This window comes from Typopeltis vanoorti, chromosome 21, assembly GCF_054136105.1.
Source record: "Typopeltis vanoorti isolate ZY-2024b chromosome 21, IOZ_Tvanoo_1.0, whole genome shotgun sequence".
In the NCBI taxonomy this organism is placed as follows: Eukaryota; Metazoa; Arthropoda; class Arachnida; order Uropygi; family Thelyphonidae; genus Typopeltis; species Typopeltis vanoorti.
In genome coordinates, this window is record NC_143569.1 from 17610435 (window position 1) to 17636352 (window position 25918).

General features: G+C 35.4%; 1 protein-coding gene across 2 annotated transcripts in view; it reads right to left on the bottom strand.

The window, feature by feature from the left end:
* The window catches only part of LOC150094651 (oxidation resistance protein 1A-like), a 308638-nt gene that overhangs the window by 188135 nt on the left and 94585 nt on the right, over positions 1-25918 (bottom strand). For both annotated transcript variants that reach the window (XM_090411008.1, XM_090411009.1), the window contains exon 7: positions 4163-4347. In XM_090411008.1, coding sequence (XP_090267134.1) covers positions 4163-4347 — 185 coding nt within the window. The remainder of the gene's footprint in view (positions 1-4162; positions 4348-25918) is intronic.

The following is a 25918-nucleotide window of genomic DNA, read 5'->3' on the forward strand; positions in this document are numbered from 1 at the left end:
TTATGTCTGTACACAAATACTAGGAGTATTGGAAACAAAGTAGAGTTTGTTGCCTTGGTTAATATATTGTGACCTCATATTGTAGGCATGAGTGAGACCTGGCTATCAGAAGCAGACATATAAACTGGTATCAAGTGCAAAGGGTACAATATTTTTTGGAAGGACAGAGATGATATGAGAGAAGGGGGGGTGCTGCTAATGATATCAGATAACTTGAATCCAGTTACAGCTGAGACCCATGACTGCAATTACTAGTAACGGTTTTTCATATAGCACTGAGTTTGAAGAGCCATCTGATGTAAGGTGGAGTCTAACAAGATCAAATACATAGTGAGGAGTTGTTACAGACCTTGTGAATCGGTTGCTAGTGACAAAGAAATGCAATCGCCAAATAAAGACAATGGGCAAAAAGAGTAATCATAATGGGAAACTTTAATTATCTGAACATTGATTGAGTAACTGTGAAATTGCATGAGAAGAATGAAACTGAATTTATTGAGCTAATTAGACAACTTCCTCAAGCAGCATTTAAGAACACGAGCAACCACTAATCAACATCCATACACAGTTCAACTCCAAACATACTGAACCAACTTCATCTTGTTCTTTCATTTCATCTGCTTCTGTTCTTTGGAACAGCTTCTCCATACTGTTTTTTCCAAATGAATATAATCCCTGGCTTTTCAAAAAAACTTAACAGATTTCTTCTTTCTCCTTAACCACTTGCTCCCACACACACACGGCATTGTTGTGTTATAGGTTTAGTCACCTGTCGCATCTGGAATTGAATAAAAAAAAATGATTTAGCAATAAGTTAATGAATACAAAGATTTGGGTATTTGGTTAACAGGGAATTTAAATTCAGAAATCATATTGCTAGTCAAGTTCAGTAAATGGATTAATTAAAAGAAGCTTCACTTGTAGGAGGAAAGTAAGTAATGATACCATTATACAAATCTTCTTTAGTCTGGTCAATATTTTAACTCACCAAGATTTTTAATGGATGTTAAGAACAATCAAAAGAATTTAGAGAAGAATGACTAGGAGTGTAAAAAGATTTTTTGACAGTTACAAATATCAGTTAAGTATAATTTGATGAATTTAATGGAGGATGGCAAGGATATTTACTTAAAGTTTATAAGCCAGTTAAGGGCATATTAGGTGGGAGATGAATTTCATAGTGCAGTGCGAGACCATCATCCTACTTATTAAAGACCTGAAGTGGCTTGAAAAAGTTCTGTGTTTTGTCTCTAGAACAGGCTTTCCATACTATTTAAAAATAAATTAAGAAATGTAAATTTTTTTTTTTTATTTAAAAAAAAAAAATTTACATTTCTTAATTTAAATTCCCAGCATAATGTAACTAACTAAAAGACAGCATGAAGAGTGCTTACTGATTAAATGATACATGCTCAGACATGAACAGCTTACTCTTTTAGGTGGTGGGAGAAATATTCCATGCCGCTGCCCTACCAGCCACTTGGGATTCCAACCAGATGCTATCTCTTATATGTGTGCCTTGTTTCACAATCTGCACGATACATGAGATAGCCAGCCCACTAATCAGCAGCATCAGTGGAAAACATTGGAAATGATGTCTGGGTCTACATGAAATATGTGTAGGAAATAGCAAGTGAACAGTCCTATCAGCATGTTTAGAGAGTAGTTTGAACAACATTGTGGTAGTAGAATTTGCTCTGAGCTTACCAGGTACCTCAGTACCTGTAAAGCCAATGTTTTTAGAGGTGCTGAGGAAAGTGTTTTCTCAAATAAATATATTAGGGTTTATAGAGAATATTCAATTGAAAGTGTCAACAATTTCAAATTTATTAAACAAAATGCTCTGAAGAAGACTGCAGGCAATTTTATTAAAAGAAAATAATAATAATAAGATCATATTGCAAAGGAAAAAAAATACATTCTTCAGAAAAATACTAGTGGCACGGTTTTAGAGATGGATATGCTCAATAAATGGATTAGATATGTGAATATTTATCAAGAACAATTATTCCACATATTTCATGTTTTAATGTTTAGATAATCAGTATAATGAAGTTTTTTTATTTTGCTTTGATTTGCAAAGGCATAAGTTTTTATTTTTGCCAACTTTTTTTAAAGAACTATTTTGTAGGTCCACTAATATAATAAAATCAATGTGTTGGTCAATAAATAAATATTTCAAAATATTTTATAATTTTAATTATTTTCTGCCCCCTTCGCTCTCAAAACTGTTCCTGTATTGGTTTTTGGCTGATAAGTTATATGGTGACCCTACACAGAAGGCATAGTAAAGAGATAGTAATGAAGAGAAAATAAACATACAAAGCTCTTTTTTTTTTGCTATTAGGATAAACAATATATAGCATGGCTTTCAACAACAGGTTATAAAGCAGTGAAGGTAACTATGAATGATGGTTATGGCTGGATCATAGTTTACTTAAAATGTGTGTACAATGATTATCTAATTTGGCAATGCTGAACATGTTAGTACTGTTGTGTTTATGTATAAATATGTATGGAAAAAATATTAAATTAAAAAAAAAATGAAAGATTAAAAAAAAAAAAGGAAGGAGAATGAATGACAGGGAAAAGTATGCTATGTGAAAATGACAACCCATCACACATGTGAATTCAGTCCATGGCGCGCACACTGATTTCACCACAATGGTGATTAGTCTGTCTGTGTGTGTGTGTGTGTGTGTGTGTGTGTGTGTGTGTGTGTGTGTGTGTGTGTGTGTGTGTGTGTGTGTGTGTGTGTGTGATTCACCTTCACATTTTTCTGCTAGCATTGAGTTAGTCCATCTTGAACTGTGGCTGTGGGGTTAGTTTACCACTGGGCACTTTTCCCCTAATAAGCATAAAACCAAACTTTAATACATTTGGTGGGTTGGTGGTAATTATATGTACATCCTAGGTATGAAATGATTAAGTCATTTCATGCCACTGCACTCTCTATGGATTTGTGTTGTAGTGGAATGCAATAATAATAAAGGAGAAATCAATCAGTGTGTGAACAGAGTTGGGTTAATTAATTCTCAGACAGTCAACCTGTCCTTGTTGCTACAGTAGATAAGTACAAAAGATATCCAAGTGAATAACTACTAAATGAACAGGCTATGAGAAGCTGGAAATTGGCTTTCAGTCAGAAATCCACATTACTTCTCCACGCCTTACAGGCTGGGTAGGTCTTCTGGTTATCCCTCTTCAATCCTTAAGTGATCTAAATATATAATGCACAATATTTTTATACAACATAGGAAACACCTCCATAGTAATGATGAACTTTGGTTGAAAAGGTTCTGCATTCAAATCCTATCTAGGATATGAAGAACATTTACAATGACTTTCTAAGTGAAAGCAAGTAAGCTGGTATCATATAAAGATACCCCCCCCCAACATGGACATATTTTTTCCCCCTTTAAAAGACAACGCATACTCTACCATGTCTGTGAATACCATATTCACAGACATGGTAGAGTATGGAGATGGTATTAACTACCTCATAAAATGCATTAATCAGATTTATGAAAAACAAGTTCACTGCATTTTTTTTTTAATGCAAATTGTACCCGTGGATGGTTGTATTCTTATCATATTAGTGCAGTTGATGGCTTAAGATGAGAATTCAGAAACCTTTTATAACAAATGCAAAGCTGTTTAAAGCCACTTTAGGACTTTAATAAGTACAATTATGGTTTCACACAAATGATGAAAACCTGAAGACATTCGCAAATGTCCAGGTCTAGAGTCTGATTAGAACCCAGAGCCAATCTGTTGGAAAGTGTGGAAGCACTATCCACTTCATCAAAAACAGGTTTTGGCTATGTTGCTATTAAGCCTTTAGGTCTAATATTATATGAAGGAAGATAGGATGAAACATATTTCCAAGAAATATAGTTTCATGCAGATTCCTATTCTTAAGCATTTCATTTATATATTATTTGCATACTAACATACCATAATCCACAAAAGATTTATTTAAATTAACACAATATGATGGACTGGTATTTAAATCATATGTCAATAGAACCCTATAAATCATCAGCCCATATCTTTTTAGTTACATTTTTCTGCATGGTTTTTAAATACCTGTGAACCATAATGCAAAATATGCTATTATATTAATACTACATTAACCTTAAAATTGAATTTTAATACTTACATCTGGGGTGCATTTTTGACTTTCATCCGAGCAATATCATAGTATATAGCTGCTCTGATGACCATATCTGTTGGAGCAACAACACCATATCTTTCAGATCCTTGCTCAATCACAAGAGGTTCTAGGACATTAGGGTCAAACATGAGAGTATTTGGTGTTACAATAAGAACACCTCCTACCACACCCTAAAAAAAAAAAAACATATACACACACACATATATATATATATTATACATACACTTAACAAAAAAATCGCTAACAACTTTGAAAAAGTCCAGAATTCAGAAATGTAAACAGTTATTATGAAACTTAATGGGGAAGGGAAGTATGGTTTTGTTAAGGAAAGGGTCTAATCTTAATAGTAAGTTGAGACTCTCAGTAGTATTATCTAATGCATCTGCATCCAAATAAACTGTCACTCTACATACTTTTAATAAAGTAACAATTTACTTGGATAAGAATACATTACATAATACTTGAATTCACTGTTATTATCACAGTTATTACAAACTGGTGGTTACAAACATATGGGTGATTGAGGCCCTACTGTATCACACCTAAAGATTTAAGTACAAAGTAAAATAAATATGTAACAGAGTTTAAATGAAAATGAAATATTGAGCAACTTTTCAAAATAGGTGAATGCAAAAAAAAAAAAAAGTTCTGCATATGTGTGGAAAATAAATTTGACCTGATGTAACTATACAAATTAATTTTCTGTAAAAAAGTTAAAAATTGCATGTGCCCTGTCAGGCAGATTTTCTTGAGTGTCTGTAACTTCAATAGAATATTAATTCTGATAAAAAGTACTTATCCTAATAGCAATACATCAAGAATACAGCATACATGAAAGAAGGTATTATGGATCTGAAATGTTACATTACCCAGAAAATACACAAGTGTTTCTTATTAAGAAAAGAATAATTTCTCACTTAAATATATATATTACAGCACTTGCACATAAGTTGACATTAGCCCTTAGTAAGAAAGGATACCTAAGATGACAGCAACCTACATATATTATTATTATTCTGTGACACCTCCAGGGAGTCCAAAGATTCATCGAGGGAGGACACTTACTCCACATCTGTCTCCACCAACTACAACTAACCGCAACTACACCAATGCCATCTACCACCCACCACCACTAATATTTCCACAGACAATCACAAACATCCATGCTCACAGCGGGATTTGAACCCCCATCCTTTTAGCTGGAGAGCGGATACGCTAACCACTCAGCCAACCAGGCCGGCTTACATATATAGAACCTAAACAAGAACTTCATCCCTTTAGTTTATACACAGACTGGACCGGCAATGCTTAATTTTGGGATTAATTGCATATAATTTATCTGTAGTCTCTTCATGACATGATGACTACCAACAATGAATTCAATTTTGCTTTTCCTGTCTGTCTATATAAGGGACTGAAAAACAGCAAATTCAGTAGCTAACATATATCATTTCAACTGATTTCAATGTGGCTTGGAATCCAATACAAGCGAGCATCTGAATTAAGTATCGTTATTTATTAAACAGATTGCTGCATTTGGTGAACTGTAAAGATGCAAATTATGCATCTTCAGCAGCAATTTTCATTAAGTGTTCAAGTGAAAGATGAATGCCATGCAGCTCAGCAGTGTAGTTAACTCATTCTAGTGGGATCTGAAGGATAGCACAAGTCAGGAAAAACTATTCTATAATATGCTCATGCATAAGACAAAGCACAGTATGAAAATGTTAAATAAAGACTAGGGATGATTAATGTGAAATACACCAGTTACTATTTATATTCCTTGACAATGGATGGAATCCAACCAGTGAAAAAGCACTTTCTCTTAAGTAAGCATGTACTGTTACTAATAATCAAGTGTTGAACACACAAGTGCACATATTACATGAGGGTGGTCTGAAAAGTTCTCAGCCTAACAATGAAAAAACAAATTTATAATTTCAAAATATTTTTATTTTTCAACATAATCTCCCTTAAGACTAATACATTTACTCCAGTGCCATTATCCCATCCCTGTAGTGGTTCTCAGTAAGATTTGCAAAATACCCTCTACAGCTGCAATCACCTCTTGATTCAAAGAAAAACGCTGACCAGTGAGGAAGAGTTTCAGTTTTGGGAAGAGATAGAAGTCAGAAGGAGCCAAATCTGGGGAATAGGGTGGATGTTACAACAATTCATAGATCCCTTAATTTTCCCATTGCCAAAACACCTTTGGGCAGGTGCATTGTCCTGATGAAAGATGATTTTTTTTTTCTTCTGCAAACTGGGTCTTTGCTCACAGTTATTTTCGTCTAGTCTGGTTAAAAGATCAGAATAACATTCCCCAGTTATTGTTTTACCCTTTTCAAGATAATTAATAAACAAAATGCCTTTAGATCCCAAAACATCGATGCCATGACCTTTCCTGCTGATGAAACCAACTTTGTCTTCTTTGGCACTCAACAACCACCAAAGAAGACAAAGGTTTCTGTTCACCGTTTTGACTGCTGTTTGGCTTCTGATGTATAATGGTGAATCCAAGTCTCATCCCAAAGCAGAAAATCAGTTTTATTCTTGTTAAAACTGTTCCAAGCATTAAATTATAAATATTTTTGGTCGTAAAATGTTAAAAAAAAATATGACTTATAGATAAACCGACCATAGATTTTTAATTCATATGTATGTTTGTAAAATATTGCCTACCGGTTTCGCTAGTAACTGACTAGCTTTTTCAAGGCTTGCAGAGTACAAAAAATTGATAAATGCAAAAAAGGTTAAAGAATACAAAAAACATTAGTACCTGTTAGGTAGCTAAGGTAACACGTTCGCGTGACATGTCTGTATGCATTGTGACTTTCTACTCAGTATCATGAACATGTGTTACATGCAAACGCGTAATATGATTATTCGCATACTGTAGTTCTGTTGAACTGAGGGAATTGATTAGATTTTTCCAACTATCGTTCAGTATGGCCCCTTGATTTCTGTTTAGGATGCTGCCTGTACGTAGCACTACTGCCACTTCTTTGAATAATCTATGTCTGTAATCATCAACTACGTAGGGCATAGAGCTGTTATCCCAGTCTATAGCGTGGTTCGAAGTTGAAAAGTGATGTGCTAAACCGGAGGTGATCATTCTGTTGTGATTTACATCGCCAACATGTTCTTTCCAGGCTTCTCAAAGTTTGTCCAATGTAGGAAAGACTGCACGTGCATGGAATATTATACACACCTGGATATTTATAAAATGGAACACTGTCCTTAGGAGATCTTAGAACCTGTCTGGTGCTAGTAGCTGGTTTAAATACAACCCTGATGTTATGGGCTTTTAACAATCTCGCAATTTTGGTGGAAATTGAACCCATAAAGGGGATGACTGCTGTTGAAATTTGCTGGGAGACTGTTCTTTCTTGTTGGTTATCTTTGTATAGAAATTTGTTGATGATGTTTCGAGGATAACCATTTTGCGATAGTGTTATAGCGATTTGGGACAGTTCTGTCTGAACTTCTTCATCGTCGGAGATAAAGTTTCTGGCTCGATTTCTCAACATCTGGATGATGCTCTGTTTATGTGACCTATGATAGTTTGAAGAGAAATGTAGATATCGTCCAGTGTCCATAGGTTTTTTGTAAATGGACAGTTTTGAAATTGTTATCTTGTCTTTTAACTATGTCCAAGAAGTGTAGCTGTTCATTGTTTTCTACTTCTAGAGTAAATTTGATTTTATTGTGGATTGAGTTGATTCTATTCACAAACATATGTAGGTTTTCCATGTTGTCCTGCCATATGATGAAGATATCATCTCCACCACGATTTCCGGTGTTGTTACACTTTTTGGATGTACTTCACGTGGATCATCTTCAAGGCTGGTACGGCCATGTTTAAACTCGGTAGCCCATTTCTTAATTGTCGAAAATGAAGGAGAAGAGTGCCCATAAACTTTTATGAACTTCGAATGAATTTCTTTTGGCATTAAACCTTCTTTCAGAATTTTATAACTGCACAATACTCAATTTTATCCATTTCAAGGGATACAGACAACACTTTTGCTTCAGACAGCTGTATAAAACAAACTACTTGATAGAATGACTTGCAATTTCACATGGATGCTTATGACAGATGTACCAACTTAGGGAAAAAAATCTTGCTGATAGTGTTGCCATCTGCAGTCGAGGCTGAGAACTTTTCAGATCACACATGTAGATTTGGTAAAAGAAATGTTCATCAGTATCTCCATGTTGTAGAAGAAGGATAAAAAAGTGCACTTTTCTCTTAGTTGACGAATGTGTAAGAAATGCAAACCTATTCTCAAACACCAATCCCCAGAATTCGGCTTCTGTTATTACAGAAATATTAGTATGTCAACATCTGTAATTCTGAATCACAGTAAAGATTGTGTTTTCTGCAAAAATGAATGCACTGGGTCACTAACAGGTTCAGAGTTTTCAAATGAAACTGTCTGTGATCACTCACTTGTGGCAGACGTCTTTTCCCATGTTAACAATAATGACAGAAAATAATAGTCATTTAAGGCTATTGATTAGAGTCAAAGGAAGTTGTTCTGTTAAAGAGTATTCAAGTAATCCCCAAAACCAGGTCCTTGCAAATATTATACTTTTGGCAGCAGGGCCAAGAAAGTGTGCTTCCCACTCAAACTTGTTAGAGTCAAATTTTAATTAAAAAAGGAAACCAAAGTGATAAAGGCCTTTTTAATATATCCCATCTCCAGGTTGTATCATAAGTTTTTATTTACAGTATATGTCGGAGTATAAGACGACTCCCAAATACTACAAAAAAAAAAAACCTCGAAATCATGGGTCGTCTTATACAGCAATTATAAAAAGGGAGCTTAATTTCTTGGATGAACATTTAGGTAATTACAATACATCGTTATATAAGAAAATAGGCAGTGTTTATAAACAAATCTGATTAATTTTTTGCTATATAAAATATTTAAATTTTCATTTTAATTTTCTTCATCATCTGTTGAAAATAGTTCTTCAGATTCATTTTTTAAATGATAGTCATATGGATCCCAGTTTGAATCCAGTGAATTGATTTCATTTTCATCATCATCAGCGTTCATAACAGATCACCTTCTGTACCATCCATAAGATTAGAGTTACCACACTTTTTAAATGATTTTATTACAGTCTACTTTTACTTTATCATATTTCTTGTAACAAGATAACCATTCTGTTTTTGTTCAAATACCCATTCTGCAACATGATTTTCCAGTTGTGGCCATTTTTTCTTTGGCAATTTTTTTGAAATATCTTCTTTCTTACTCCATTCTCTTACCATCTTCTCGGTTATGTCAATCTTTCTTGCAGCAGCATTGCAGAGTTATTAGTTTGCTTTACCATTTCAATTACCCTTATTTTTAAATCGAGCTTCATACTTTCTTCGTTTTGTTGCTGGTTCCATGATTTTAAATGATAATTTTCATAATCCTAAAATTTAAAAAAAAAATGCAAAATTAATAATTTATTAAAAGGGGCAATCACTTTTAATTAAGGTAATTCGCATAAATACTAAACCTATGCTATGCAAAAAATAACAGATATAACAACAATACCTAACATTGAATTAATACAAGAAAGAAGAAATTGGGAGGAGGGTCATCTTATACAACCGACATAAGCTTAAAACCTAAAAATAGCCTAAAATTTATGCCTCGTCCTATACACCGACATATACAGTATATCAAATAAACAGTAATCAGGTGTTCACATTTCAAATGTCCATCTCTAATGAATGTTTTAAATGAACCAAGTGATTATCATGTTCTGTAGAAGCCACATTGAGTATTTTTAAATATTATTATTATTACGGGCGACTCCAGGGAGTCCTTAGACTCATCGAGGGAGACTCTAAACATCATGTCCACACAACTATATGACATTCTCACAGTATTTATCAAACCTTGCCTTGAACTCACTCACCGTCATAGCACCCACAACAGACTCTGACAGCTTATTCCACTCATTTACCACTCTAAAAGTAAAGAACCCAGCTCTAACATGCTAACCACACTCTTGCCCAGCTTCCATAGCTGTCTAGTTCTCCCACAACCAGTCATGATCTCAAAAATATCCTCTGAATGAATCCTATAGAAACCCTTTAGCAATTTGAATGTCTCAATCATATCTCCCCTTTTCTGCCTATCAACTAATTTCTGCAACCCACAAATCTTCAACCTGTTCTCATAAGGTTCATTCCATAGACCTGCTATCATCTTGGTCACTCACCTCTGGATCCTCTCCACCTCCTCCCCATCAAGAAGAAACCTAGGTGACCAAATCTGGGCACAGTAGTCGAGATGAGGTCTTATCAAGGCTCGGTACAGAGGTACAATAACTTGCTTGTCTCTGTTCGTCAAAGTATTTTTCAACAACCAAGTGATTTGATGAGCTGATTTAGCTACTTTTGCAATGTGCCCCCTAAACTTCATCTCCCTATCCAATAACACTCCAAAGTCCCTGGCTTCATCAATCTCTTGGATTACAGTTCCACCAATGTGGTATACTGCTGCTAATCTATTCCAAAATGCATAACCTTGCATTTTGTCACATTAAATTGACATCCATTCTCCTTATCCCAGAACTCCAAACTATCCAAGTCATCCTGCAAGATTTTGACATCTTCTGCATTCACTATGGCCCTACCCAACTTTGCATCATCAGCGAACAAATGAACTGTTCCTCTTAGATCCTTCCCTATATCGTTAATGAACAAATTAAACAGCAGTGGTCCAAGAACAGAAGCCTGTGGCACACCACTAGTCACAGGCAGTCTTTTGGACTCTACTCCTGAATAAACTACTCTCTGATATCTCTCCATCAACCAACTACCTATCCATCTCACCAACCCTATATCCATTCCCATATGTTGCAGTTTACGGATTAGAATTCCATGTGGTATGCTGTCAAATGCCTTAGCCAGGTCCAGCAGTATCACTGTAAACCCATTACCCTTATCCAGTTCAGCCATCACTGTGTTATAAAACTTGAGCAAGTTACTGAGGCATGATCTACCTTCACAAAACCATGCTGTCCCCCATACAGTATCTCATTTTTATCAATCCATTCCTGTATTTTTCCCTTCACTACTTTCTCCAAGACCTTGACAACGACTCCTGACATGCTGATCGGTCAGTAATTTGCAACAGTAGTCTTGGATTCTCCTTTATGCAGTGGAACTATTTTCCCCTCTTTCCACACCTTCGGGACTAAACCAGACCCGAGACTCAGATTAAACAACATGGTCAAGGGCACTGATAATTCTTTAGCCACTCCACGTAAGACCCGTGCTGGTATACCATCCAAATCCCACAGATGTATTCACATTAAGGTTCTGTAAAAAACTATTCACCTCCACTTCATTCATCACAATTCCCGTATAAACTAATGGTTCCATCATTTTTTCAATGTCACCACCTGGATGATATACTCTTGCAAAGTGCTCGCTCAGTAATTCCACTATATCGACTGATTCAGTGACCTCCTTACAATCGTCATTCCTTAAAATCATTTTGTCATGTACAGTTTTTTTTTTTTTGCTTGAAGCATATTGAAAGAACTGTTTGGGATTCTCTTTAGTTTGCAAAGCTAGTTTCCTTTCATAATCCACTTTTGCTTTTCTTACCACACTTGTTACCCTTCTGGCCTGCACTTTATACCGCTCGTGTGCCTGCAAGTCTCCTTTCTCTTTAAATTCCCTCCACAGTTGTTTCTTTTTTTGCAGCTCAAGCTTAATGGTGTTATTCATCCATTTAATCCCTATTTGTTTTACTATTCGGACCCTAAGTATACAATCAGCCATAACCTCCTGTAAATGCTCCTTGACCACTTCCCATGCTCTATTGACATCCAGCCCTTGCAGTTGTACATGCCATGGCACTGATCCAAGCAATCTCCTAAGCTTGTCATACTTGCCAGCATGGTAATTTCACATATACCTTTTCTTAATCGAAATTTCCACACCTTTAGCCTCCTCCCAGGTCAAGACCTTATGATCACTCTCACCAATAGGTGGCAACATGGTCATATTCATTAGTCAAATTCTCAGATGCTATTACCAGGTCAAGCACTCTCACACCCCTAGTATTTTCAATTACATGCTGTCTCAGATAGTTATCCCTTAATAATTGAATAAAATCCATTTCCTTCCTCACATGTGTCCTCTCCTCCTTCCAATCAATGTTACCATAGTTGAAATTCCCCATAATAATTACCCTCCTTCCACTCATTTCATCAATTTTTTTATGCATTCTATCTCCAGCATCTATTCCATCACCTGGTCTATAGCAGCACCTAACTGTATATTTTATTCTGCCAGTCTCAATCTCACACCAAATAGCCTCAAATGAACTCTATTCACTATCCTGCAATACAACTTCAATTCTCCTTGGCTGAAGTCCATCAGCTATCATCAATAACACCCTCACCCCATTTTATTCTGTCTGTCCCTCCTAAACACACTATAACCTACACATTCTATCCCACTAACTATATCATCTTCTGTCAGCCATGTTTCACTAATGCCAATAACCTGTGGCCAGGAAGAGCCACTCAAGGCCAAAAATTCTTCCTTCTTGTTCCTAATACTCCTGGCATTAGTATGGGGGAGGAAAAAAGACCACTGCTCTCTTGATATCACAGAAGATGAGTAGAGATAATTTTTGAAGTTTTTATGTAATACACTAGTCAGAACAGTACTTTCAGAGGATCCAAAACTAAGCTTTGGCTTTGGAAAGGCAATAACAATTGCCATTTACCATGAATCCAAACATTGTAACTATGCAGAGAAGCAGATCATTAGAAGATGATGGGAAAAAATGCTTTATCATCTCATAATGGAAATCAATAGATCCTATGGTACTTATACAGTGGAGAGAACCGTTTTCAGTTCCTCATTAATGGATGGGATTATATGGTTTCCAACCACTGGTAAAAAAATAAAGCCAACATCTCTTTCAACAACTTCATTTGGCTAAGGTGGATTGCCTAAGAATTCAAGTGAATATGATGTTGCTCATCTCAAAACTCTCACCCAAGCTTTCTACAATTGCCTTGGGATCAGCAACTGCACATCACTTACAATTCAAGATAACGTTATACACACACACCTCATGTTCCAGATTACTATACCACTCATGTCGGTTACATGAATAACAGATAAACTTGGTCCTAGGTTCTGTTTGCCTCAGACATCTAATTATTTTATTTATTCGCATGAGGTTCCCTCCTTTCTCCCCCATCCCTTGGGGAGGGTGGTTGAGCCCTCCTAATGAGGGATTAGGTATATATATATATATATATATATATATTATATTACTGTCAATTTGTGTGTTCACAGGGCCGGTTTGCCTGTTTTAAGGGACAAAAAAAAACAGAGTTTTGGGTTAAAAAAACCTTCTACCTCCATATGAGACCGGCTAACTCAGTGCTTCCCAAGCTGGGGGCCATTAGTTTTGTTGAGGGAGCCGTGAAATAATGAAAACAAATTTAAAATGTTTTAAGACACTAAGTACATATTTTTTTATCTTAAAAGAAACGTATTTAATTTTTATTATTTATTATTTCTTTTTTATATTTTAATGGAAAAAATCATACATTGGTGTTGGTTCCCAATTTTGTTTCCTGCGTATTTCGGCACTTAATGAATATTAGTAAATATATGCTTATTCGTATAAATTTCATTTCAAAAGGTATTGATAAGAAGCACAAAAAAAAAAAGCTTACAAATGCAAAATCTTGCTCTCAATTAAAATGGCCAAGTTTTTCGCGCTTTGAATTAATGTTTCATTGCTACTGTACATACGTGCAGCGATGCGTGGGAAACAAATACGCTTGGTGTGTATGTTTTGTATTGAATATAAATACAATAAATATTATAATAATATGTCTGTATTAGAATTTTTTTCCTGATGGGGGGGGGGGGAGTGCAAAATCTTTTAATTTTTCCAAAGGGGGCCTTGATATCCATAAGTTTGGGAAGCACTGGGCTAACTCACCTTTATTCGAATGAGACCAGATAAAGATTCCTCACATCATGGACTGGAATCAAGCCCAGGTCTTTCCAACTAAAAGGCTTCGTCTATACCAACTAAGCTACAGAAGAATAAATGTTTTGAACAAACATTTCAAGTATTAATTCAATTCTCTATAATCAAAACTGAATGATATAAAATTACACAGGAGCTGGTTAGCTTTAACTCATTTCTATTTGCAAGTTTTATCACTAAGAATTAAAATTGTGAATAAACAATTTTCTTTATAAAAAGAACAGTACTTGCCCCCCCCACACACACACACACATTCACCCAATCTCTCTCTCTCTCTCTCTTTTCTACTTTGAAATGTTATTTTTGGTTGACACTTACCTTTAATCGAAAGAGACCAGACAAAGGTTCCTCACATCATAGACGAGAATCAAATCCAGGTCTTTCTGACCAAAGGGCTTCATCTATACCGACTGAGCTACGAGGCTCTAAAACATCTAACATTAATATGCTTCAGCCTGATCATGCTTATAAGCTAAAGATATAACATGGTAGGTTATCTACAAAATACACCTCATGCTTAATCTTTTTTTGCTAGTTGGTATTTGGAGTTCTGCAATGATTTGGGATAAGATAATACAGAAAACAAGATGTTTTTGGTACTGCAGTTGCTGTTACCTGGGCAAAATCTGTTATGCTTCAATGACAGCTACCCAGCTAATCACATCAGGATTAAATTCTGAAATCTGTGTAAATCTATTCCAATCAGCCTAGTCAATTTCCCATTGTTCTTTGAGCAAAATACTAAGAAATACAGGGAAATAACTGCCTCACATATGTTCTCTTCAACTTCTCACATAAAAAGTGGAAAGATAGCAAGGGAGTAGAACAAAAATCGGTAGGCATACAAAAGAAGGCATTCTTTCCATTATTCAAAAGTGAGATCACTATCATTAAGTATTAATTCAACAACATGGCCTCTCATACTGGTGTTTGCACAACATTGCAGCATATTATATTACATCTATAAAAAGCATGGCTGAGGTAGTTTTACTGTAAGTTATTAAGGTCAGTCTCATATACTTACCAATATGGTACCATATACTTATCACTAGAACCTGGTGATGTGGAACATGAATAAAAATTACACAGATGAGCAAATGGGGTGTTAAGTCTCTAGAGCAGGGGTCGCCAAACTTCTTTGACCATCGACCCCTTCAACAGTTTGACTTTTTATCGACCCTCTCTATTTTACTATTACGTAATTATAATAGGACAAGCAAAAAAGACGCTTATGTAAGGTTTTAGATTGTTTATTTTATAGTTACAGTGTTTCTTGTATGTATAATATAGTATATATTATTATATTGGCTTAACGTCAAAGGGATACGTTTTTGTTTTCTATGTCCTTCTTAACATTGCATATTTGATAGGAGAGATAAATAATATATAAAATATAAAATTTAATTTAGATAACAATAATACAATCTTCCTATAGGTATATATAGGATGTACAAAACTACCAGCCCTGCTCAACTCTTCAACATATTGAAGTTTAGTTCGTGAATGAATAACGATTGAATTATAATACGTATGTTGATGAATTTTAGAACATTAATGCTCACTTGTATGTCGATGCGCAAAAATGAGACTGGGATCGAATACGTGTAAGTATAAGTAAATAAGCAACCACACACGTGTTGTAATCTTGCTCCTGCCGCACCGGAACCACCAACATCCGTTTATTGGTAAATACTTCATTTTGCCCTACATGATTGGCCTCTGTTCCTATTTTCATGACCTTGCTCCATCTTACAGGTCTTATTCATGTCACTGCTTCCACAATTCACTCTTAATGCGTTGTCAATCAGGATGGAGGTAATCCAAGTTAACCGAATTAAATATTACCTGATCGACCCCTAACAATGTTATATTGACCCCTGGAGGTCGATATTGACCACTTTGGCAACCACTGCTCTAGAGCAGTGGTTGCCAAAGTGGGCAGTACCCCCCCCCCCTCCCAGTGGGCGCCGAAGCCTTCTAGAGCGGCTATAGTGGGATCAGAAGCATTTGGGATTCAGGCTGTCTAGGGGTCGGTGGCTCTTTATAGAAGAAATTAATAATATATTTAAAAATTAATTATTTTTGTGATTTTGTGATTAGATAATCATTTAAAATTTAAATATTGCATTTTAATTCATCTTATGCTGTCTTACACGATAAATTTTTTTTTATCAATTTTCTATTTCAATTATTTAATCATTTGAAAATTTACCATGTCAGATAGAAATAGATGTCAATTTTCTATGTCAATGAGAAAATAGAGCATGTATATATGTGTGTATAATAGGTTATGTTTACAGTAGCAAATATATTCGTTATATTTCATTTCAAAATATATATAAAATATATAAAACCACTTTTCTAATTGATTTGTACAAAAATAAACCCAATTTTATATAATTTATATAATTGGGGGCGTTACAAAATTTATGTCTTGCAAAGTGGGCGGTGGCCCAAAAAAGTTTGTGAACCTATGCTCTAGAATGATGTTAATTTAATTTTTGAAATTTTGGTGCTCAAATGAACACAGAAACTACTCCATAGGCAGCACTATTCCCAGTAAAGACTGTACGAATAATAGTAAAATTCTGGGATCCTCTTGAGGCTTTAGATGTGTCCTTCACAAGCCAAGCCAACCTCACCTTGACAGAGGTTGGCTTGGCTACCAAAATACTGCTATCAAGTACTGCTACCAAAATGCATACCTTAATTGGAGGAAATGCCAACTAGACCACTAGATGGTAGATGTATTTCATTGCCGTGAAACACTGCCCTGCTTATTGAGAGCCTGAAGTGTCTGTACCATTTTTGATGATACAACAGGGTTACTGATTTCTGTTCACACCCCCCTCTCTATATGTGGTATGGGTAACAGTTTCATTAACATGCTGAGATACCTGAAACCTTCACATTCATGAGTATAACAGTTAAACAGTTCTGCAGGCTTACTGCTAGATAGTACATGGGACCGAACCCAATGATAATGCATCAGGTGGCTTCTCAATCAGCTAGCAAATAATCCTGTTGCCACTTACTCTGCTAGGTCATGCTTAGAAAGAGTCAAAGTATAGTGAAGTGCAGGGAGAACTGTTGAGACCATGTATGGACTCAGAAACCTGAGTCTTTCTTTGTGGGTCTAGGTCTTTCACCCCACAACATGATTCTACTCTCTTAACACTCATGAAAGACCAAACTTAGTATCGAATATGCAATTAGAAAAATGGTAAAACACCAAACATAAAACTTTCTATCACTATCTCTAGTTCAGAGTATTTTAATATGATACTATACTATTTTGCTACTTGCACAAGAAAAATGTGACTTCTGTACTGATTTAGCTTTCAGTATCTCCACAGTTCTAGCTCCCAGTGATTAGACTTTAAAAAAGGTTGAAAGGTTGAAGTCTAAGTAATGACTTCTTCCATAACATATAGCAATATGCATGTCTGAAACGAAGTATGTTGTTGTGCATTATGGAATACTATGGTAATTTGATATAGCATCATCTGTCTCCATGGAAAAGTAACCTAGTTGTGAAGATACTTCACAAAAAAAAAGCTTTGTTCAGGTTAAGAATTAAAACAATAATGTAATTGTCTAGTATAAATGACAAGCAATTTGGGTATGTAAATATGTCTGATATTTAATGCATCTAAGTTTGGATACCATGATTTTCCAGAAGCTGGAAATTTTGGTGTTTAAGAAGGATGATAATATTAGTCAGAACAAGGTTACTATCCTTACACACTGGGCATCAGAGAGCTATCATTTGGTGAACTTTTTGAACAAAGATGATCCTGAACATATGCTCCTCTTGAAAAGGAGGTCCCTCCTTGGTGTTCAAGATACAAAGTTTGCATATGGAGTATCTTCATAAATGGACTATGTTTACACAGAGGCTGTTGAATCCATATCAACTACCTTAATATCCCATAATGCACAATTCTGCAATGATTTAGTTTCAGTATCTTCTTGGAACTAGCTCCTACTGAGATCTCAATAAAGGATGAAAGCAGTCTGTGTAGTGACCATTCCATAATGCATAGCAATAGACACATCCAAAAGGAAGTGCAGCATTCATCATGGAATGCTAAGGAAATTTATATGAAGTCAACACCCTCTATATACAAGTCTCCCAGTTGTTAAAGTATTTCAACACACTTCATCTGCTCGTGCTTACATAAAGGATTATAACAGGAATATAATTACTTGTCTGCTATATTTTATTTTGACATGACCTGCACAAATGAATGAGCCTCCTTAGCTCAGTCAGTATAGATGAAATCCTCTGATCAGAAAGAGCTGGGTTCAATTCCCATCAGTGACGTGAGGAACCTTTATCTGGTCTCTTTCAACTAAAGGTGAATTATCTGGTCCAATACAGAGGTAGGGATTTTTTCAACTGGAAACTCAGGTTTTTCATTCCCAACAGGCAAACCAGCCCTGTGAACACACATGGGTTACAGTTTGCATATGGAGTATGAATACGTCCCAGCCATATGCCAGTCCCAAGCCCAGATAAAATTGGGGGGGGGGGGGGGGAAGCAATGGTGAACTACCCTGTAAAAATCTCACCAGAACACTTTGTGGGCAATACCTACAAAGTCACCTACAGTCAGAAACGACTGAAAGGGAAAAGCAATATCACCGATATTATATTTTGCATCTATTCCCCATTAAAGACTCCCCTAATTGTTTCCAGACTTCACGTGATTCCTAAAAGTAAGAACAATATACTAGTGCTTCACCTTTTTGATGCGTAAACATTGAATCGCATTCACATTAATAGCAGCGGTGTGCGTTCAAAATACATACACCTTTCAGCCCTTTGAAAAGATGTACAGAGGGTGCAGCGAGTCAAATTCTTAGCCTTCTAGTAGTTTTAAACCACTCAGAAGGAGAGGCAGGGCGAGTTCAGACAATAGCACCTAGAGACTGTGATCGGTTATTGCGTCAACCAATCCAATTGAACGTTGTCAGTTGTTATGAGTTGCTGTTTTTGTTTTCTGAGTTTCATCTGTTTTGTGTGTGTGAAGTGTGAACTGAAACTGTATATGTAATTATATATTAAAAACTGTATAGTTTTTAATATATAATTTTTGATAAATTGATAACTTTTTTACCCATATTTACAACTAGAATCAGTATTGTAGTCTAAGGACGTAAGCCTTGTCCTCTTCCAAATTTTATACCTTTGAGTAATTCAAATATACCAACCGAAATATAAAATTCTCCTTCATTATTGCTTTCTAATATAAAGTATCTTAAAACAAACACATTGTCCCTCGCTGTACAAAGACTTGGTTACAATTAATTGATAAAGTATTTAAGGTTATCCTACAATTAATTGCATTAGACCAATTAAGATGAGTACTGATGTGCTATATACTCTCAAAATTTTCATACATTGACAAAAATGCAATCATACAGTCAAACTGACGTGAATTTTGTAGTGGTTGCATAAGCCAAGACAGCACACCCAACCAAAATGGGCACACGATGCCACTGATACATATATATACATATAAATTATTATTTTTAAAAAGTTAAAAACATCATGCAGTTTGTATAAGTCTGACATATATCCCTGAATGTATATGGAGAAAGGAATGTAAAAACTACATTCCTTTCTCAAGTGAAGTACTGGCTCTCCACCAGGTCCTAGAAAATGTAAGGATGAGCATTGAATATTCACAATATAAATGGAACATCAGCCCACAACAGATAAAAATGTGCAAGAAAACTGTGACCTAAGCAGAGCCTAACTAACTCTCTTCTGTTTCTATGTTGACCAGACTCTTCTGCTTTTGTTATATGGCTATCATCTCTTTAGGAGACTGACAACCACTCCATGGAAAATAGGTATGAGCCGATCTAGCAGCTGTATATGTAGTCTTATCTCCCTTAATTCATTCAAATGACACTTGGAATCCAGCACAGATGAACATCAAAATTAATGGTCTCCATACAATAATGGCAGATCATCATAAGGCATTGGATGTGAATTGTACACAAGAGAGGAGATGTGGACAAGCACATGCTGAGTGCATACAGACTGATAACGTGACTGAAAAAAAAAAAAAAAAAAAAAAGATTGTCAGATCTCAAACTGTCAGAACAGATGGGTAAGAAATTAGAGTGCTCTACTTTGTGTGAATTAAACAACTGTGCAGGATGATAATGGAGTATGATATTTTCTTAGCTGGCATATTAAAAGGTCACATAATGGAGTGCAAACCTGCCATGGAGGATTACTATTATGACCAGTGCAGCCAATATTGCTAACATTCATGCCAACAGCTTGCATAATCTCTTTCGCATGCACTATGAGATGGGTGAATGGAAATCGGATGTTTGCAATATTGAACTTCCCAACATAAGGAAAAAATACTAGATCATTGTGTGTTAAGGAGGAGACAATTTTTAGGACATAGTTGAGAGAAAGAGAGAGAACTCTTTTTTCATGGAAGCAACAGAGCAAGTTCAATTATGTCGACAAAGGCTGAATAGGCAATGTGTGAAATGCATCAGTAGCTAATTGTACACTGGTGTCCAAAAGCTAAGGGACAAACTACATTTTTACCTGTATATGAAAAAATTTTCATGACTGCAGCCAAATGTGGACATAAATTTATCGCCAGCATACTAATGAATTATATTACACAAACGTGTTAATTTTGTACAAATTAAATTGCAATATGTTTTTGGCAAAAGTTGCACATTTTCTAAGGATGTAGCTACAGAATCAATGCACAGTGATTAGAGAAATTGTGGAGAGACATTTCAGTATGAAATACATCCACTCTGAATGGCAATGAAGCTCTCACAATGTTGTACCAAGCTTAGCAACAAGTTATTCAAGAGTTCTTAAGGAAAACTGGCACACTTCTCCTTCAGAGCATAAGGTCTTGTTTGTTTTCTAGAAGGGAATTTTGAATAGCAATGTGTCTCCCTATTGTGTCCCAAAAATATTCTGTGGGAGTGAGATCTGCCCACCAGATTCGATCAATATCCTCTGTCTCCATAAGTATTTCCACTGCTCATGTATGATATAGTGTGATATTGTCATCCATAAAAATGAATTCTTTGCCTACAGGACCAGAGAACAATCGAACATTATGTTGAAGAAATTCATTGCAATATCGTTCAATGTCGCAGATTCTTTTTCCAGCACTCTTAGCTCAATGCATCCATTAAACACCATGCCTACTCACATCGACCCTAGCACCGTCATATATATCTCTTTCAAGAACATTCTCACAATGGTAAGCAGTACCACTTTCATGCCAGATCAAGTGTAGTCTAGAATCAGAGAAAAGACTAAAATGACTCTCATTTGTAAAGAGTACGTCAGCCCATCGGTGTCTTGTCCAATTTTTATGGACACAACACCACCAAAAACATGCTCTCCAACGAACTGTGGATAAAGGGATGCAGACTAAGGCCTTCGGGCACATAGGCCTACTTGTTACAGATGTCTTGCCACAGTTTGTCAAGACATCTGATTGCCTGCGCTTGATTGAGCTGAATTGCCTGCTGTGTGCATCAATTAAGTTGTTGTTATAACCAAAAATCTGTCTTCACACTTAATGGTAGAGTGAGAGCGACTTCTTAGCCAACGTCTGGGACATGATACATTCCATTGGTTTGAAATGCTATCCAGACCCTGGATACAATGCTAAGTGAGATTCCAAACTCTCTAGTAAAATCAGTTAATTCTGCAGCCCCCTCTTCAAGCTTTCCAATAATTCTTCCCCACATCAAATCACCTCATGATGTCTTTGAGACATTACAAGACACCCAAGTTTGCAACTTTATTTCTTCATGAAAACAGCTTATTTCAAACACAATTTGCTTAGTGCAGCCTTTTGCCTTTTATCCTGTTGTGTGCTATCACATGACCCCTTTGCATGCGATTCAAAAATTATGTTTATCCCTTTCTACTCAAAATCATCAGTTATACAAATTGCCACAAACTGATTCACCTGAATTTGTGGTTGTATTCTTCAGAAATAGTGTTTGTCCTTAGGTTTTAGACACCGGTGTATAATCTGATGATGGATTGGATCAAACCATTGCAGGGTACTTTCACTTGCAGAACCACACACTTGGGATCAATAATCAAGCTTTGGTCAAACAATTACATGATAAAATCAAAGCAAGCAAAATCAATCTGCAATCCATTTCTGTGGAGGATACAGTGCAAAGGATATTCACCATCTTTTCCCTTATCTCTTGAAAGAAGCATGCAAGGAATGTTTTGTCAAAAATTAGCTCTAAGAACTGATAACTTTTATAACAAATTTCTTAATAACTGTTAGTTAGCTTAGTTATCAGAACACTCAGAAGTGAAATTCCTCTGTAATACATTCCATTTTTATTTCCTTTTTAAATACTGCTTTTATTATCAAACTTCAACAATCCAGAATTTCAGCTTCTGATCAAGCTTTCTGAAATATGCACTGCAGCCACTGTAACACTTTTATATTTCTATATTTGTGCATTCTGGGTTGAATATTGCATACACCAGCAGCATTTCCACAAATTTCAAACTCAAATATTGATATGTATTCCTGATTGCAATTCTTGAATAATTTTTACTTTTACTACTGTTCTGTTAGCAGACAGCGAGTTCTGATAACTAAAGGGATGGATAAACGAAGCAGGATTACAAGTGTTCTACCAGAAGTCACGTGATGTACATGAGTCAGTTAATTGGAGGGTGGTTGTTTTGAAAGTCGGATAAATGGTAGATTACTGTATTCCAGGCACCTAGAATAAGCATATCTTCAGTTTTCAGGTCATTTTTATCATCTGAATTCCTTTTATGGTAAAGCTCTCAAGAAAGCTCAATTTCTGAGCTTTCTTATTTTCAATAGCCTGCAGAACATTTCTTAGATTTTTCTCTATATTCTATCAAAGCACATCTGCCTTTCAGTATTCCTTCTTTTCCAGGACTGCATCTTTAACTTGCTAGTCCACCATGTGAATTTTTCTATTCATGCAAACAACTTCACCATATGCCTGTCCTCTCTCATTTAATGAATGTTTTCTGCAACTGAGTATCCATGATTTTATAAAAGTTTTAAACCCTTTCATTTTCTATTCAATAATAGCAGTATATTTCATCTACAGTTCACCTCCACGCTCAACTCTTTCTTTTCCTAAACTTCCTTACTTTTCAATATGATATTCAATTTCATCTTGCTCAAAACTAGATGATGATCACATTCTATTTCAAATTGCTTGTATACACCACTTGTAAAAAATGTGTATTCCCTGACCACTACTGTCTTACCAGAGCTGTGGTGAATGCTTTTTAATATTCTTCTGTTACTTGTATTTTATTGTGCTCCAATTATTCAGTTGTACTGAAGATAACTAATACTAAGGCAAAATTTTTAATGTTTTTTTGAAAATATTTCATGCGGCTTCCTAAGTTCAATAAAGTATGGTTACATAAGTTTATAGTTTATTTATAAGCTTAGCTAGCCATACTTCTCTACATTTAAATATTTGAACCATGCAAGTTATCCATCTTTGTAATTTTTTACAACTATATTTTAATAAAAGTTGAATAAAAGGAATGAAATACTGCAAGAAAAACAGACAGAGATGACTGGGAGAAACATACCCTTTCCTTACTCAAACTATTCAGACTATGCATTGGTTCAGTCTTAAATATCATGATGCCATTAGTCATTTACATGTTCTGAATGCATAATCAAATTAAAGAGAAAATTATAAAAATTACAAATTAAGAAGTGGTATAAACATTGATCTCCTTGCCATATTTCAGTGACATCAGGAAAATCTTGGCAACTTCACTGCTACTGAAATAAGGTCCTTTCATTTCACACACAAAAAAATATCAAACTTCACCACCACCACTTGCCTTTGATAATACCCAGATCTCTTCTTCGGCCTCCACTAAAAAAAAAAAAAAAAAACTAGGTCTCGTATTACACTGCTCTAATGTATGCCTTGGGCATACATACATTAGAGCAGCGTTTCTCAACCTTTCTAGCCAAGGACCAGTAAAATGCTGAAAACAATTCTACGGACCAACTAAGTTACAGAGGCTTAGCTGGGGGGAGGGGTGGAAATCCGTCCCAGGCGGCACTTTTTTGGCGTTTAAGAAATCTTGCCATACTGTCTATAAAACAGCAACTGAGTGATGAAATAGATTTCAACAATGTCATCGACGATTTTGCGAACAGAAAAGCAAGAAAAATAACATTTTAGAATGTTGGAATTAAAGTTTTACTTCCAAGATAAACATAGTGTTTTAAATTTATTTCCGTATACGTCATTGACTTTTCGTAATTTTCTTTTAAAACCTAGTAGGAATTACTAACATTTCGGAAAAACTGTGCCATTTGTAACATAAATCTAAAAGCATGTTTTGAATACATATGGAAACATAATTAAATTGGAAGTAAACGATTAAAGTGTATTATCATTGAGCAGAGTTTTAATTTTTATTAAACAAATAAATAATATGATCTAATTAAGTTACTACTTACTTTTAATGAGATGTTGAGCTTCTCGGACCTTGCAGAGTTGCTGGATATCTGGCTCAATATTGATCAAATTCAGTCGAAGATCGGCACACACACACGAAGACGATTTCTGTATTTTGTTTTTATTTGAAGGAGTGATGAAAATCCTTTCTCACAAAGATAGGTTGTAGAGAACTGCATGACGATTTTCAATGCTTCTTCAGATAATTCTGGAAATTCACTTCTCACTGAAGGTGAGATCCAAAATCTAGCCAAACCAAGATCACGGAATCGTATTTTAAGTTACTGTCACTTGAAAGTTCAATTAATTGTTCTTTTTTCGATAACGAAAGGTCGTTCTCGTGACTGCAAGCCTGAAATGGATTCGAACCGACAGAAATTTCTTATAAAAGTTATTTGGAAAATATGTTTCAAAATTCTGTTTCAGATTTTTCAGGTGGTCACAAACCCTTTCCAGAAACTCAGAATCAACAAAAATATCATTTTCCACTAAAAAGGATTCCAATGTTGGAAAAAGTGCAAATTGACTGTCTTTTACATAATTAATCCATAAAAAACAGTTTTTTCTCTAATGCCTTTATTTTGTTGTAGGCATCAAGAACAGTTAAAGAATTTCCCTGAAGGGAGAGATTTAGTTCATTTAATTTCAAAAAAATGTCTGAAAGATAGGATAGTGTTGATAACCATGCTTCGTCAACAAGGAGTGATACAAAATCAGAATTACATTCATTTACAAATAATAAAACTTCGTGCCTTAATTGAAATAACCTTGTTACTACTTTGCCCATGGAAAGCGCCAGCGAATTTCAGAATGAAGCAAAATTTGTATATATTCACTGGCCATTTCATCGCAGAGTTAAAAAAACCCATTATTTAACGGTCGAGCTTTAATAAAATTAACTAGCTTTACAGTGTTACATTCTGTTGGCATTCCTTTGGAGGAGAATGCTTCCCTATGTATGAAACAATGACCCAATTCATATCCGGAGCTACTTCCTTGACCATAGAAACAACCCCACTATGCCTGCCTGTAAGGTCGCGAGCTCCATTAGAACAGAAGCCTATACATTTTTACTACTGGATCCCTTTGTGTATTATATAATTATTGAGAGTGTGAAATATTTCTTCTCCAGTTGTTCAGGTGTTCGAGATGGCAAAGTTCTACAAAA